Source organism: Tiliqua scincoides, chromosome 3 (genome assembly GCF_035046505.1).
Source record: "Tiliqua scincoides isolate rTilSci1 chromosome 3, rTilSci1.hap2, whole genome shotgun sequence".
Taxonomy (NCBI): domain Eukaryota; kingdom Metazoa; phylum Chordata; class Lepidosauria; order Squamata; family Scincidae; genus Tiliqua; species Tiliqua scincoides.
The window spans coordinates 226,776,144-226,791,183 of NC_089823.1; the positions used below are offsets into that span (position 1 = coordinate 226,776,144).

The following is a 15,040-nucleotide window of genomic DNA, read 5'->3' on the forward strand; positions in this document are numbered from 1 at the left end:
TGATGGTGAAGTTTAACAGGCCATGCCAGCCAGCAGCACATGTGAACTCGATGGGGATCTTAGAACATGTTCTAGAACCCTCTGTAGCCTGTAGAGCTTCTAATAACCAATACATGGCAAAAGGAAGGTGTAACTGTGATTTGATAAAGGTGCTTTTGCATCACCTTTTTTTTATCTTCTCTTTTCATATGATCCAGCTCTCACCATCACTGCAAGATTAAAATCTGTCTCAAATGGCTGGTGGGTCTGCAAAGTTTAAATGTGTCTCTTGGCATAAAGAGAATTCTGCTTTGTTTGCTCTTTTCACTCCAAGCCAGTCTGAAATCTTCATCAGTGTAGCAGTGCCATTGGGATTTTGTGTGCTTTTCTTCCAAGTAGCTACCCAACTTGCTGTGCTGGGTGTTACTAGTTAATACACCCAATTTGGTCCAGCTCTTTCTTTGTGTTTCTCCAACCAGGTTTAAGCATTTTCTATCAGCCTGCTTGTGGTGCTTTTTTCTGTCCCTCCCCCCTTTTGATTGAGTTCCCCTTTCCTATGGCTTTTTAATAAACAGGTTATACTTGCCTGCCTAGTCTCTATTTACAGGCACTTCAGTGGGTGGTCAAGTCGGATCACTCACAGGCACTACTGTGGTTTGATTTTAAACAAGAACATCTAGGCTCAGTGATCTTCTGCGAAGGGTGGTTTTTCCATGAAGGCCTACTTTGGCCTGGTTTCCTTACTTTGATATGGTGGGATAGGTCTACCAGTTTCCCCGTTCAGTTGCTAATCCAGTAAAAAGGGGAAGCAGGAAGAGGGGCATGAACAGTAACCTCTAGGGCAGGCACTACTTTCTGCAGCCTGTGGTTGTCTTCAGCCCCTTCCCTGGCAGCACATCTACAAGCTTGCATTGCAAAATTATGGATTGAAAAAGAACAAATGCTGCACATTCCAAGCTCCCGGGCAAGACCAGGGCAAGACCAGGGAATTGGAAGACTCATGAAACATCACTCCAGTTGGATGGTGCCCAGAAAAAGGAATTGTGCAATGAGCCACATTCCCTATTACGTCTGAATAAACAAGACCATTCTGCATAAGAACCCACTCAAGCATCCCATGAATGTTTTATTCCTGTCAGATGAAACTAATGAAGTGAAGGAGCTTGTTGCTGAAGATGAGCTGTATGGAGGGGACACCTCATTAATTTGAAGGCCAGCCTTTGTTGTCCCAGATGTCAAACCCCTGCTATATTAATGTCCGTTTTTTTTGCCATCTCTGGTGCGGGATGGGAGCGCCTTCCTCAGCAGGACTAGCAAGGCTGTTCACTTTGAAGCCGCTTCATTTTCATTTTCTGTCTCCTTGCTGTTCTGAGCTTTTTGGTCTTTAAGAAACTATCTTCTAATTGGTATAAGAAGTCTTCTATTATTCCAACCTGCAAGCCAACATAAAAGAACAGGGGCTGTCAAACCAGCTGCACTGCGTGCTTGCAGTTATTTAGTATTCTTCGCTAAATGGATTATTTCCCTCCCCAAATGATTGAATGTGTAAGATTCAATTGATTCAGATTAAAAACCCTGGCTCAGATATTTCATATCCATCCAGCGCATTAAGTCCCATTTTGCAGATGGGGAACTGAGTCTGAGATGTAGCTATGGCAAAATGGAGAGATTTGCTGTACATTGATGTGTAGTTATGGTGAAAGCCATTTAGTGCATTCTCAGTAATATTTATAGTGGTTTTTTAAAAAGAGGAACCACCACGAAAGACGAGGTTTCAGAGCTGAAGTGGGGATACAATGGCAACAGTGGGAAATGGAAAGCCTGAGGATAATAGCAATTGTTACCCTGCACATGCCCAATCTTGTCTGATCTTGGAAGCTAAGCAGGGTCAGGCCTGGTTAGTACTTGGATGGGAGACCGCCTGGGAATACTGGGTGCTGTATGCTTATACCATAGTCTTTCGAGACTGAAGGAAGGTTGCCAACCATTTGGTGATACTGGGTCAGAGATGTGATTGGTTCTTAGACATGGGAGAGTGGTTGGTTGGAGGTGACAGTGGGGAAAGGACTAGTACGGTGTGGGCTGCAAGGAAAGACCTGGGAGGAACTGGAGGGAAAAATGCAGTCTGGACAACAACAAATAAATAGATGCATTTGTTGAAGCAGATGTTTTGATTGATATTTTAAAATATCTTACAGATTTCTTATTTTGTTTCTGTTAAAATAAGAGTAGAGTTGCCTCAGTAGCAACTGGTTCAGAGTTCAATCCCCATAAAGCAATGGCAAAAAATCTGTCTTGTCTACTGGGGGTACAGGCAAAGAAAACACACACACATACAGAGTAATTTTCAGCATTTTTCTTCTCGTGGCACACTGATCTCTATGGTCTTCGCCTCTTGTGATGTCACTTCCAGCTTCTGGGAGAGTCTTCTGGGTGGGGTGGCTCTGTTTCTAGGGCACTGTCTACAGTAGCAAACTGTCTGTCCCTCTTCGTCCGCTAGACAGTTGTCCTAGAAACAGAGCCACAGGACCCAGACAAATTTTTCAGCCATTTTCAACTGCTGTGCTCCAATCTCTCACGGCACACCAATGTGTCATGGCACACTGGTTGAAAATAGCTGGTATAAAAGATAGTGTGTCCTGAGAGGGGGTACATGTGACTTCTATGCTCCCACTCTCTCTGCCCATTTGCTGAGCTACTAGTTGCTCTTGAAAATGAAATGCCCCCTCTCTGCCGAAGTCTACTTACATGCTTGCATTCACCTTCTTATTTCAAGCAACCGGCTGGCTCTGTGAAAACACATAGGGGGCTACAGCACCCAGGCCAGAACGCAGGAGTGTCTTAGCTTCTTTGCTCTCCAAAGCGTCTCCATACTCTTTACCCTACTCCCTACATTTTCCCATCTTCCTGAGTAACTTTAAGTTGCTTATTTATTATAGGAATTTATATCCTGTCTTACCAAAAACATGTCTCAAGACTGCTAACAATATTGTTGTTGTTATAAAACACACACAAATCAATAAAAGCAATAAAGCAACAGCTAAAAAAAGCCAACAGAATACTTAAAAACCACAGTGGATTAAAAAAAACCAACCACACATTTTGCAAAGAAGATTGAAAACTAGCTAAAGTTATAAAATGCTCAAGAGAACAGAATGGATTTTGCCTGGTGCTGAAAGGAAGCAATGAATATAGCTGGTGTCCATGTCTCAGGAGGAAGTTCCACTCAAATCTGAGGGCAGGGGAGCCTGGAGAAGGCATCAAAGGATGTCTTCAACTGATAGGCAGTCCATAGGGGAGAAGGTGGTGCTTCAAGTATCTTGCCCTCATGCTGCTACGGCTTTAAAGCTTAAAACCAAAACTTTGAAGTGAGGCTGTGGACAGCCAAGAAAACCTTGAAGCCAACAGATTTGGTTACAGTGCAACAAATCTGACTGAACATGAGTTAGAGTCCATGTTAGGGCGTACTTTGTGGCAGTGAAGGAGACATTTCCCCTGCCACTGTTGCATCTGCAGAGAGTTGTTCGACCGATATGTTCTGGATCATTTGGGCCTTACTTCATTGCTCCCCAGGGTTGGGAGGAGAACGACTTGATATCTGGCTGCAACTAGTTTGCTAGTTTTTAATGAATAAAATCACTTGTCTTTGTCATGACCTGGCCCCCACCAAAACAGTTCCATTTGATGTCTTCTCCATTCCAGCTGGTCCTAGTGCTATCAATTCTTTTCACCTTGTACAGCCTGAGGATGTGGACGGGATCCTTTGGAGCATGAGACCTTCTGCTCGCCTGCTTGACTCTTGCATGGCTTATTAAATCTGCTGGGGAGGTGGTTAATTCATCCCTAAATATTGGAGTTTTGCCAGCATTGTTGAAGTTGGCTGGGATTTACCCCCTCCTGAAAATCTCTGGATTGTCCCATACTGGATAAGGAAAGGTCAGTTTCAAATCTTTAGCAACAATGGCTCTTAATGAGGAAGTCAAGACTAAATGTGTTAAATACAAGTTTTAAATTGGTTTGGCTCTTGGTTTACTGTCATGGTTTCCCTCAAGTACTATGGATGTAGTTCTATAAGGGCAGCAAGAATGTTCTGCTATAGATCTCGGCATCTATGCTGCAAATTTATACAGATGAGAAACCTCTGAGCCAGGGGTGTCCAACTCATTTCAAGTAGTGGGCCAAATAGCATTCATGGTGCCTGCTGAGGTTTGGAAATGACATCATTAAGCAGGAAGTGATGTCAGTAAGCAGATAACAGCCAGAAATAAGCTCTTTATTCTCACACAGAAGCTCACTAGCTGCAAATGACAAAAGAGAAAATGTGCAAATCTTGTTTATAAGTTCATCATACAAGAGAGCCCAATTATTGAGCTGGGAGAGCCCATTTGCAATGGTGGCTAGATATATTGCTTCTGGGGGCTGCATCTGGCCCAAAGGCCTTATGCTTCACACCCCTGCTCTAAGCTGCTCTAAAAATTCTTGGGAATTGTAATTGTGTGATGGTGACTCCCAAATTCTCTTCTGCCATTGCAGAACCTCATTTCCAAGATGTTTTTGGTTGGAGGCTAAGATCTTTAAACCATTTCTTCCCAACGTTGCATTTGTGCAACAGGGACCAAATAGGTACATCTGTGGGCTGGGCAAAAATGGGTTAAAATACTTGCAAAACCCTCCTGGGTGTTGCCATCACATCTCTCTGTTATTTTCTCTGTCCATGATTTTTTGCTTCTCCAGCTCTACCATCTGAAGGTCTCTTGCCCCTTCAACTCTTCTCCAGACCTGCATGGTATTGCCTCTCTTCCTTCAAATCCCTCTTCAAACCCTACCTTTCCCACAAAGCCTTTGCTACAAGCCTCAGTTCCCATGCTGTGGTGCAACAAAGCTTAAGTACATGCAAGTATGGATTTATACTTGCTGATGAACAAATGCCTTTTCTTCCCTGGTCTCAACTCCTTCCTCTTTTTCTCTCCTGCGTAAAATTATGGATTGTAAGCCCCTCAGGACAAGCAAGTTTCTGTCTTTTGGCAGCATGTAAACCATTATGCACATTGATGGCGCCATATCAATTAACAACTTGTTCGGAGTTGGTTTTGATCTGTAAGAAGGACAGGCCTTCAGACTGTGATAGACTTTGCACATTGGATAAGGGTGTTTGTTGCATGGTTTAGAAGGTAATAAGGTAAAACCTGCACAGTTGTGTCTGACTCTAAGGGCGGTGCTCATCTCCATCTCCAAGCCCAGGAAGCCAGCATTTTCCGAAGACATCTTCCATGGTCATGTGGCCGGCATGACTAAATGCCAAACTGCAAGGTACACTGTGACCTTCCCACCAAAGTGGTGCCTATTTATCTACTTGCTTTTACATGCTTTCTAACTGCTAGGTTGGCAGGAGCTGAGGCAAGTAACAGGAGCTCACCCTGTTCTGTAGCACCAGGGACTCGAACTCCTGGGCTGCCGACCTTCCAGCTGACAGTCCAGTGTCTTTAACCACTTAGCCACTGCGCCTCCTAGAAGGTAATACTTTTGGATTAAGGTTCTAAGGATCATAGTGGTCCATGTCTGAGCATCATACTGTGTTGCGCCCTTCTCCCACTCCCTTAAGAAAAATGGAATAGTCTGCCCCATTGGATAAATCATGCTGTACTGTCTGCGTGAATGGCCACGTGTGCACATGGAGTGTTCCTTTGGCCCTGTTCATAAGGACTCTGTTATTTCCCTGATGTGGGATAGACTGATGATAGTGCCTTCATTCAGCTTGTGCGCAGCTGCCATGGGGAATTTATCAAAATGTTGTCTTTAACTGGCATTGAAAAACAGCCACTTTAAAAGGAAGGCACGCCGGGAAAATTAATCTTGAGCAAGTTTTCCTGATAAGGAAAGAGTGCTGTGAGAGAGAGAAAGAGCTGGAGCTTCTGGCATTTGCAGGCTGAAAGTCGGTGCAGGGAGAAGAATGCGCATTCCACATTGCCATGGCAAGAACCATTTTTCTATTAAATCAAAATGAAGTTCTGAATAAATACATTTTCCTGAGAAATATCATTCAGCGGAGGGCTCGGTAAGAGAATAAAGGATGCAAAACAATAATTCTCCCAGACACCATTCGTCTTCTCAAGAACAAACCAATAATTATTTTAATAAGAGGCATATTGAAATGCTTGTTTTTCCCCTCCCCGTGCAATCATAAGCAGCTTTAAATCAATTTAAAAGAGCATCTCGGCGTCTACGGATGCAGAGCGCATCCAGGTGTTCGGCATCAATGCCACACGTACGCTGCTGCATGTAGTCATTTGTCATGTTTATTCATAAGCATTGCCATTCTCAGAAATGCAAACAGCCCAATAAAGTGAGCACAAGATAGTGGAACATTTTCAATTAATTATATGCCGAGCCCCTCCCTATGCCTGAGATGCACAGGCAGAGAATCTTGCTTCCTACTGGACTGTAAACTGCTCTGTTCCTTGTCATGGGAAAAAAAGAAATTAATGCATCACTCTGACATCAGCCAGGTGGGATGTTTGGGTTTCTTTAAAAGACACAACAGGCTGGCAGAATATGAATCAATTTGAGAAGGGTTACCATTGCAGTTATTTCAAGAGAGGGCATTCACATTCGGGGCTGTGTGGGCAAAATTTATTTTCTAAAAAGGCTACCTGGACAGGAGAACCAGGAAGCAATAGAAGGCTGCCCTGCCCAGCCAACTAGCATGACTTAAACAATTCCATCATTCCATCATATGGTGTGGATCATGTCATAGGAACATACAAAGAGCCCTGCTAGATCAGGCCAAAAGGTCCGTCTAACCCAGCGTTCTCCTTCCTAGAGTGGCCAACCAGATGCTTTCAGGAAATCCATATGCAGGGCTAGAAGGCATCTCCGTTTACTGTTCCTGTTCCCCAGGAACTAGTAGTCAGTGGTATGCTACCTCTGAACCTGGAAACTCTCAGCTATCATGGGTAGCCATAGATAGGGGCGGTCTATGCTTCCAAGCTGCCTGAATCCCCCCCCTCCCAATTTTGCTGCCTCTGCCATTTTGCTGTGGGGGAGTGGCATGCATGACCCTGATGCATGAAGGTGCACCCATGCTTCCTCCTCCTTGGTGCACAGCCTTCGATCTCCATGCTGTTCCCGTTCAACTGAAACAAGAGCAGTGTGGATAATGGGGGCTGCATGCTGGGAGGAGTTCAAGGCAAGGGCGGGGGGGGAGCACAGGCAGGCTTCAGATCTGAAAAGCACCCTCCCTGGTGTATGAGGAAGGTGCACCCTCCCCCCTCCCTTCTCCTTACCTTGAACTCTTGTTGCACAGCCTCCATCCTCCGCACCCGTCCTACTTCAAAAGAACAAAAGAGGTGTGTGGCCCAGCATTCCTGCTTGTTTGAAACAGGCATGGAACAGAGGATGGAGGCTGATGAGGATGGAACACAGCAGGATGGAACAGAGGATGCTGACAGGAGATCAAGCTAAAGGGACAGATATGGGGAGGTGGGCACCTCTTCCGGCCCACTCGGTGCTTTCATAAGAGAGATGCAACTCAGAGCGGTAGGAGCTGCCTCCTTCCTGCGGCACTGGAGGCAGAAGTGGGCTGCTGCTGCTGCAATCTTCCTCAGGCTCGCTCTTAGTGAGCCAGGAGAGGACTCAGCTTCTGCCGTCAACCAGAGCAGCACTGGAAAGGGAAGACAAAGGAGCTTGCAACCCCCTCAACTTTGCTGTTTTGATATAACACTTTCAGGTTACAGGTGGTACCTCTTTATCCACTGATTTGGTATCCACTGATTTGACTCACCCCTGATGCCAAGGTCCAACTTTAAATGCCTTTTAACAAGGCAAAAAGCATCAAAATCCAATTTCCTACCTTCATGCTGTTAGATAATTATAATTTCATTCCACTAGATTCCATTATTCACCCCATTTAGTGGCCGAGTGCGGTATAGCGTCTATACCACTGCTGCATTCTGGGGCAACAATGGAGGAGCAAGAAACCTGGAAGTGGGTCTTTAAAGCTCTTTTCCCACTGATTTGGTATCTACTGATTTTCTTTTAATCCACTGGGGGTTCTGGAGTGGAACCCTAGCGGATAACGAGGCATGACCTGTACTTTGTGCAACAGCTCTAAGAGTGGCGCAACCACTCAGAGACGGAGTCCCCCCTTGCAGCCATTTGCTTGTGTGCTGCTCTGAATGGCCGTCCACTTCTGCCATAAAAAAGTGATTGATACGCTTTTTAAAAGTAGATGATCTCTAAGGGGACAGTGCCACCTGGGAGCAAAGTAGCCCCTCAGCCCTAAGCCCACTCCCAGCTACACAACTGTTTTGAACACTTTGTCCACTTATAGTATTGGGCTATGCCTCTTTCATTCACCACTACCAACTACTTGTGCACCCTCCCTCCCTCCCTCTCTTTTTCCTGGAGGGATGTAAGGGATATGGCCTGGTGAGAAGGTGGAGCAAGTAAGCCATAGTGAGGAGGAGCAGAAGCAACAGCGGCTGGCATTTTGAACAATGCTTAGTCCTTGTTGCATCTGAAATGAATTATGGTGCTCCCAGCTTCTGTTCTGGCCTGGACTGCATCCTTGAAATGAAGCACAGATGCAAGGATCGGAGGCAGGGATCGGAGGCAGACTAGATGTCAGCCCTCTCTGTCATCTGCAGCCTAAGAAGAGCGCTTCTCATTGCTTCATGGGAAGGGTGCAAGAAAATGCTGCCCTCCTGGAATTTGCTGCCTGCAACAATTGTGTCACGCTGCTTTGCAAGAAGGCTGGCCTTCCTTGGCCCTGCCTGGGCACTTTGTTTGTGATTCTTCTTGTGTGGGAAGAACATGGTTGGTTGTGACTCAAGACCGGACGTGATATATTTCCTGCCTGAAAAGTGTTTTGTCAGTGTCAGAACTGTAGAATGTGCAGATCTTAGAATCTGTAGAATAAGCAGATCTTAGAATCTGTGTAGAATAAGCTGATCTTAGCACAATGCTGTTGACTCATGGCTCAGCTTGCTCTGTGTGATAACTGATCTAAGGGGACGAAATATTGTATTGGTAGCTCCGTAGGCGAGCACATGAATCCTTGGGATCTCTAGGTGGGCTGGGAGAGTCTTGACTGAAACCCTGGAGAGCTGATGCATGTCAACATAGACAAAGCCATGCTAGATGGACAAATCATTTTACTTGGTATAAGGCACCTTCCTATATTCAGTGGAGCAAAAGAAGGACTAGCACCACTTGGATTTTTGGCATAACGCCAAGGCAGACTAGAGCACTTGCATGTTTAATCTTCCTGTGTTATCTCACTGTTAGCGCTGCTGTTGAGTTACAGCCATGAGAAATTCTATGTTGAGCTCATCTGTCAAAACAAGACTCCAAAACCACCCTCTGTTGTGGTGCGCGGAAAGTGGGAGGAGCTGCCGGCTGCATAATTGATTGTATCACCATGACGGCTTGAAGTTCTTCCCGCCACGGGTCTGAAGTCAGGAGAGCCATATACTTAAACTGTTTGCAGCCAGTCTGGGCATACATTAAATTATCACATGAACAGAATGGGGTTGGGGGAGTGCACAGCAAAACTCCTATCTTTTGACTAGATATTCACGGGGGGGGGGGGGAATAATTCCTCAAAGCATCTATTAGATGGGTAGAGCATTTGAGAGTGCTCACTCATGGGTTTTTGTTGTGCTTTTCATTTAGAAAAAAAAAAAGAACTTGGAGGGAGAGAATGATTTACACCCTTTTTCATTTTTGCCTTTTTAAAGTTGCCGGTTTATCTGCCTTCTACAGGAAGAAAAGCTAGGATAGTGCATCTCCTTGGGAAATGCTGGCACTGGTTTTCTTCTTCTTTTTTTATTTTTTGCTTTTCAGAAAAGTGTTTAAAGTGCAAGACCTGGATGTCAGGTTGAAGAGCTGCAGTTGGCAGGTGGCAACCAAGGGGATATCAAAGCACAAGTCTTCATTGAAGCTGCCAGCGTTGCTGTCACAGGCAGAGGGCCGCTTCTGATTTAAGTGCTTCTGATTTAAAATGAGGAGGGAGTGTTCAGAAGAGGAGTGGATATTAGTCTTTTATGGACCGAGCGATACCCTACGACAGCACCGGCCACTTAAGATTCCTAAAATCAGTTCCTGGATCCAGGGACAGCATCAGGGGTTAGCACCCTCTGGCAGCTGCCAAACCCCAGTGCCCTGGGCAGCTTACCACCAGTTTCTGACTTGCAATACAACCCCCACTGCCTACAAAGGCCAGTCCCCACCACTAACTAGAGGAGGGTGGCGGCAGGCAGTGATTGTGACTTGGGCAAGCAGTAGTAGTTGGCAACCTTCCATCTCGAAAGACTATGGTATTGCGCTCTGAATGGTGGTTCTGGAACAGCAAGTGGTTCATCATTGACAGAGACAAGATGCCATGGCCACACCACCTCGTCCTCTCTCACTCTGGGTGGAGGACTAGACAAGAAGTAGGTGTCACTGCTTGTGTCAAAGAGGGATTTACTGGAGAATGTGCTGAAAAGGGTGTAACCTCCCCAATGTAAGGCAGGTCCAGGATAGCAGGCAGATGGAGAGAGGCAGCAGCCTCAAGGGGACAAATTTTGGATGCTGTTCAGGCATGGCACATTATTGGTTGTTTTATTTCTTGTACTGTATTTTTTGTAGGAACATAAGAACAGGAGAATTGCCCTGTTAGATCAGACCCAAAGCCCTTCTAGTTCAGAACACAGCCAATTGTTCATGTAGTTAAAACAAATGGGGAGGGATATTCTTACAAATATTGCTGGAAACATCAAAGGAGGACCTGCTAATTTTTTAGCTTGTGAATCAGTCCTGAGAGCATGCTGTTGACAAGGCCTTCCTATTTAAAGGTAGCACAAATGCTGCCTCCTTGCTGGAGGAAAAAGAGAGCCAGTATGGCGTAGTGGTTTGGGAGTTGAACTTATACCTGGAAGATGCAGGTTCAAATCCCTGCTCAGCCATGAAGCTTCCTGGGGGACTTTGGGCCAGTCACTGTCTTTCAGCCTCAGAGGGTTGTTGGAAGGACAAAAGGAGGGGGGGGGGAATCATGAAGAAATGGTGGTATAAAAATGTGAAAAATTTTTCATATCCATATGGCTTGAAGAGAGCCAAAAGATCAAGTCCAGTTCCCTCTACACAGAATCACTGGTGTGGATTCCACTGGTTTTGGAGGTGGAAATACCATGGGTAGGAGCAGCTCAAGATGCCCTTTCCCTAGCACCAGTCTCCCACTGGAGATCCCAACCTTAGACAGAAAAAGAAAATATTGGAGAAAAATCTACACGGGGCTAATGTCATGTGTGGCTTAAGCCTGTGAAAACCTGGAAGACATGGTTAGGAATGGCGTAAGGATGGAGGGACCTGAAAATAATACACATAATTTTGGTTGAAGGTCTGATTGCATCTCTTTTGCAAAGGCGCTGTTGCTGTTTGGCCCTTTGTAAATCAATAAAAGTTGTTTGTTGAGTCTTCTATCTGGGCTGAGAGTGCTGCCTGTTGGAAAGGCCAGACCTAGATGATCAAATGAGTAACCTCCGCTCACAGGCTGGCAACCGGAGCCAAACGCATCACTTGGCTTGCTGTCAACCCCCAGGAACAGATGGTTCCTTCTGGAACAGGCCTCAGGTAGTTTTTGGCAAGTGAGGCCTACATTTTGTGGCGAGGGCGTCAGTTTCCCACAAAACATCTGTTGGGTGCCAGGTTCTAAGCACTGGAGCAACTTCAATGAGATATAAAAATTGAGGGGTTTTTTTTATGGAATGAAATATGTAAACAGATAATAGGCTTAGTGCAGTCTATTCCTTGTGCTATTTAATTTGATATTAAATCCAATTCGTTTTACGTCACCTATAAATTTTCTGCGGCGCTTTGGATTTTAGCATTGACAGCTCATAACGGCTCTGCAGACATTGTCGGTTTTAGAAGCCAGAGGTTCATCTGGAGGGCTCGTGGGAAATGCTTGATGCCAGGAACGGGAGAGGGAGGCAAGCTTCTGGCAGAAATAAATTGGTCAGACATTACATACCTGCCACAGAGATCAGCAGGGACATTTAAAATGTCAAAACAGCCACCCTCAGAATGAAGTTGCAGGTTTTCAAAGCTATTTTAAACGGTGCTAATTGCAGCCTCGAAGACAAAGCATGATTAATTTATGGTTGCAACGTGTTCAAAATATTTGCTAGTCAGTCACACAAGGACTAGAAACTTATAGCACAATTCTGGGCATGTCTACTCAGAAGCCCTAGGGCACAATCCTAACCAGGTCTACTCAGAACTAAGTCCTATTTTGTTCAATGGGGCTTACTCTCAAGAAAGTGTGGTTAGGATTGCAGCCCTATTGTGTTAAATTGGGCATAGGATTGTAGCCTTAGGGCCCAATCCTATAATTCCCTAGCACCGGCGCTGAATCCTAGCACTAGCGCTGGGTGCCGTAAATGTGCCATAAAGCACCTGGAGAGTAGGAATTGCTGGTGTTGGACCTGCACCAGTTAGGTGCAAGGTCCATTGCTGGTAGGAGGAGGATGCACTACTTTCGGGGGTAAGTGAGACAGCTGGGTGGTGGTGTTTTACTGGGGGGGGGCAGGAGAGAGTGGAACAAGGGCAGAACAATGCTGAAATGAGGGTGGGGTGGGAAGTGGAACCGAGGTGAAAGGCAGTGGGACCAGTGGATCTCTGTTGCACCTGAATCTGAACTCTGTGTAGGGCTAGAAGGCCTGATGCAAAGACTCTTGCATCTGTACTGGCAAAATAGCCAGCACAGATGATGGACACCATTGCCAGGGTTGGGGCTATTCTCAGGGGAAAGGGACAAAAGTCTCCTTTCTCCAAAAAGACTCCAGGCAACTTCCCGCCTGCCAGGAAACATAGGACTCAGATATTACGAGTTCCTTTGGTTTTTACCCCTGAGAAACTAACTCTTAGTTTTTTTCTGCCTTTGCCATTAAATGGAAGGCCACCAAAACTGAAGAGCAAACAAAGCTCCTAGACAAGGAAACTGGATACTTACTGATTACTAGATTTCACAGTGTGCTTGAGCACTTATGAAGCATGAACGGGCTATGTGTGAAGCACACACTGCATGGAAAGAACGGGAAACGTGTTTGGACAGGAAGAGTGTTTACTCTCTTCTGTGACCGCCACTTCCCAACTTTGGCCTTGTGCTGACAGATTCTCAGGGCCAAAGAAGACACAATGTGGAGGTTTCATAACTAGGACTTCCAGTGATATTGTCATTTTTTAAAAGTAGGTGTGTGGGGAATGGGGAAGTTGAACTGGGTCCATAGCATGAGGATTGATTTTGCCTTTCTACGACTAGCAGTGAAGAGGAAATCTTATGGGTACATTTTGTGACCATAAGTTCTCCATTGGGCCCTATGCCTAAGGGGGTGCTGCTCTAGGGTAAAAATAGAATTAATATTTTTAATAAATCATTTCATAGTCACTAAAAACAAGTGGTTTTGTAACTCTTTACTTTTCAAGGGTAATCTACACATGTTGTTTGTTTACTTGTAGGCTTACATGTATGCAAGAGGGATCTGAAGGCCTTAGAAATGGACCTCAACAGACGGGAAACCTTGGCCTCTGAGTGTCCCGCTCAGAGGCAGGCTGTGCAGCATGGCCTCTCCCAGTTTGAAGAGACACTTGGCCAACAGACTGAGGCAAAGAAGGAAGGCCCATAACCAGGGGGATAGACCAGGGACAGACTACATTTACTCTCAGTGTGAAAGGGATTGTCACTCCCAAATTGCCAAATAGGCAAAGAAGGAAGGCCCATAACCAGGGAGACAGAGCAGGGACACACTACACTTGCTCCCAGTGTGGAAGGGATTGTCACTCCCAAATTGGCCATTTCAGCCACACTAGACGCTGTTCCAGAACCACATTCAGAGAGTGATACCATAGTCTTCCGAGACTGAAGGATGCCAATGAACATGTATGCAGTTTAATATTAAAATGTGCTTAGATCCATTTGGTCCAGTTACATTCACTTTTTAAGGGCATATTTTGATTGCTTTCCATTCTGCCAGAGATATTTAAAGTGCATGATAAATTTTATTTATATCTCTAAGTTTTTATAGACCTTGGCTGTGAACCTGGGGCCATGAAAAAATGTTTCAGTTTGGGCCCCACAGCTCCTAAAGACAGCCCTATTGCAACTACAATCAGTGGAGGGCAATTTGGATGGGAGTCGTGGTACAGGGGAAGTGGTTAGCTCCCTTTCTCCATGTGCCATGGCCCCAATCCAAATTGGGCCCACGTCTAGCCTGGACGCCTTTAAAAGGGGATTGGACAAGTTTCTGGAGGAAAAATCCATTACGGGGTACAAGCCATGATGTGTATGCGCAACCTCCTGATTTTAGCAATGGGCTATGTCAGAATGCCAGATGCAAGGGAGGGCACCAGGATGAGGTCTCTTGTTATCTGGTGTGCTCCCTGGGGCATTTGGTGGGCCGCTGTGAGATACAGGAAGCTGGACAAGATGGGCCTATGGCCTAATCCAGTGGGGCTGTTCTTATGTTCTTATGGTCTAACTCTTATGCCACATCTAGTTCTCCCTCAGCTAAGGGGCATGAAGTACAAGGGGCATGAAGTACAAGGGAAGCAACTGGAACTGTTGGGAAGGTTAGGACTGCAAGTCCACAGTCCAAGTCCAAGTTCCCTGGCCGGGAGTGGGGTAGACACAAAAACGGGACCTGGTTATGTCTGAGAGGTTTCCTGGTATGGTCATTACCGCTTAGATGAGCAGAATACTGTCTTCCAAGTGATGAAAGGAGATGAAGGTCAAGGGTAAAGTGGCCTTCAACAGCTGGTCTGGATTTTTGGTGACTTCCCCATAAGCAATCTTCTCATTTCTTGGTCACCAAGGCACAGGTTTCATCAAAGGCCTGTGGTTAGCGACTATTTATATTCAATTTTATATTCCCCCTTTTCTGTTTTTAATCTTCACTACAGAGCTGTAGAGATGGAGTGCCTGTGCTTCCCTGCCTTCAGTGCAACACCAAAGGAACCTGAAAGCACTTTTCATCCTTGCACGTCAGGAAAAGATGAAAGGTATAATTCACTCTGTAAATGGCTG

General features: G+C 45.5%; 1 protein-coding gene and 1 pseudogene across 1 annotated transcript in view; one reads left to right on the forward strand and one right to left on the reverse strand.

Annotated features, from left to right (window-relative positions):
- Positions 1 to 1,289: 1,289 nt before the first annotated feature.
- Positions 1,290 to 15,040, reverse strand: part of SPATA16 (spermatogenesis associated 16) — a 138,168-nt gene continuing 124,417 nt past the window's right edge. The window contains exon 10 of the mRNA XM_066622149.1: positions 1,290 to 1,412. Within this exon, the coding sequence (XP_066478246.1) occupies positions 1,290 to 1,412 (123 nt within the window). The remainder of the gene's footprint in view (positions 1,413 to 15,040) is intronic.
- Positions 1,806 to 1,925, forward strand: LOC136646231 (5S ribosomal RNA; annotated as a pseudogene).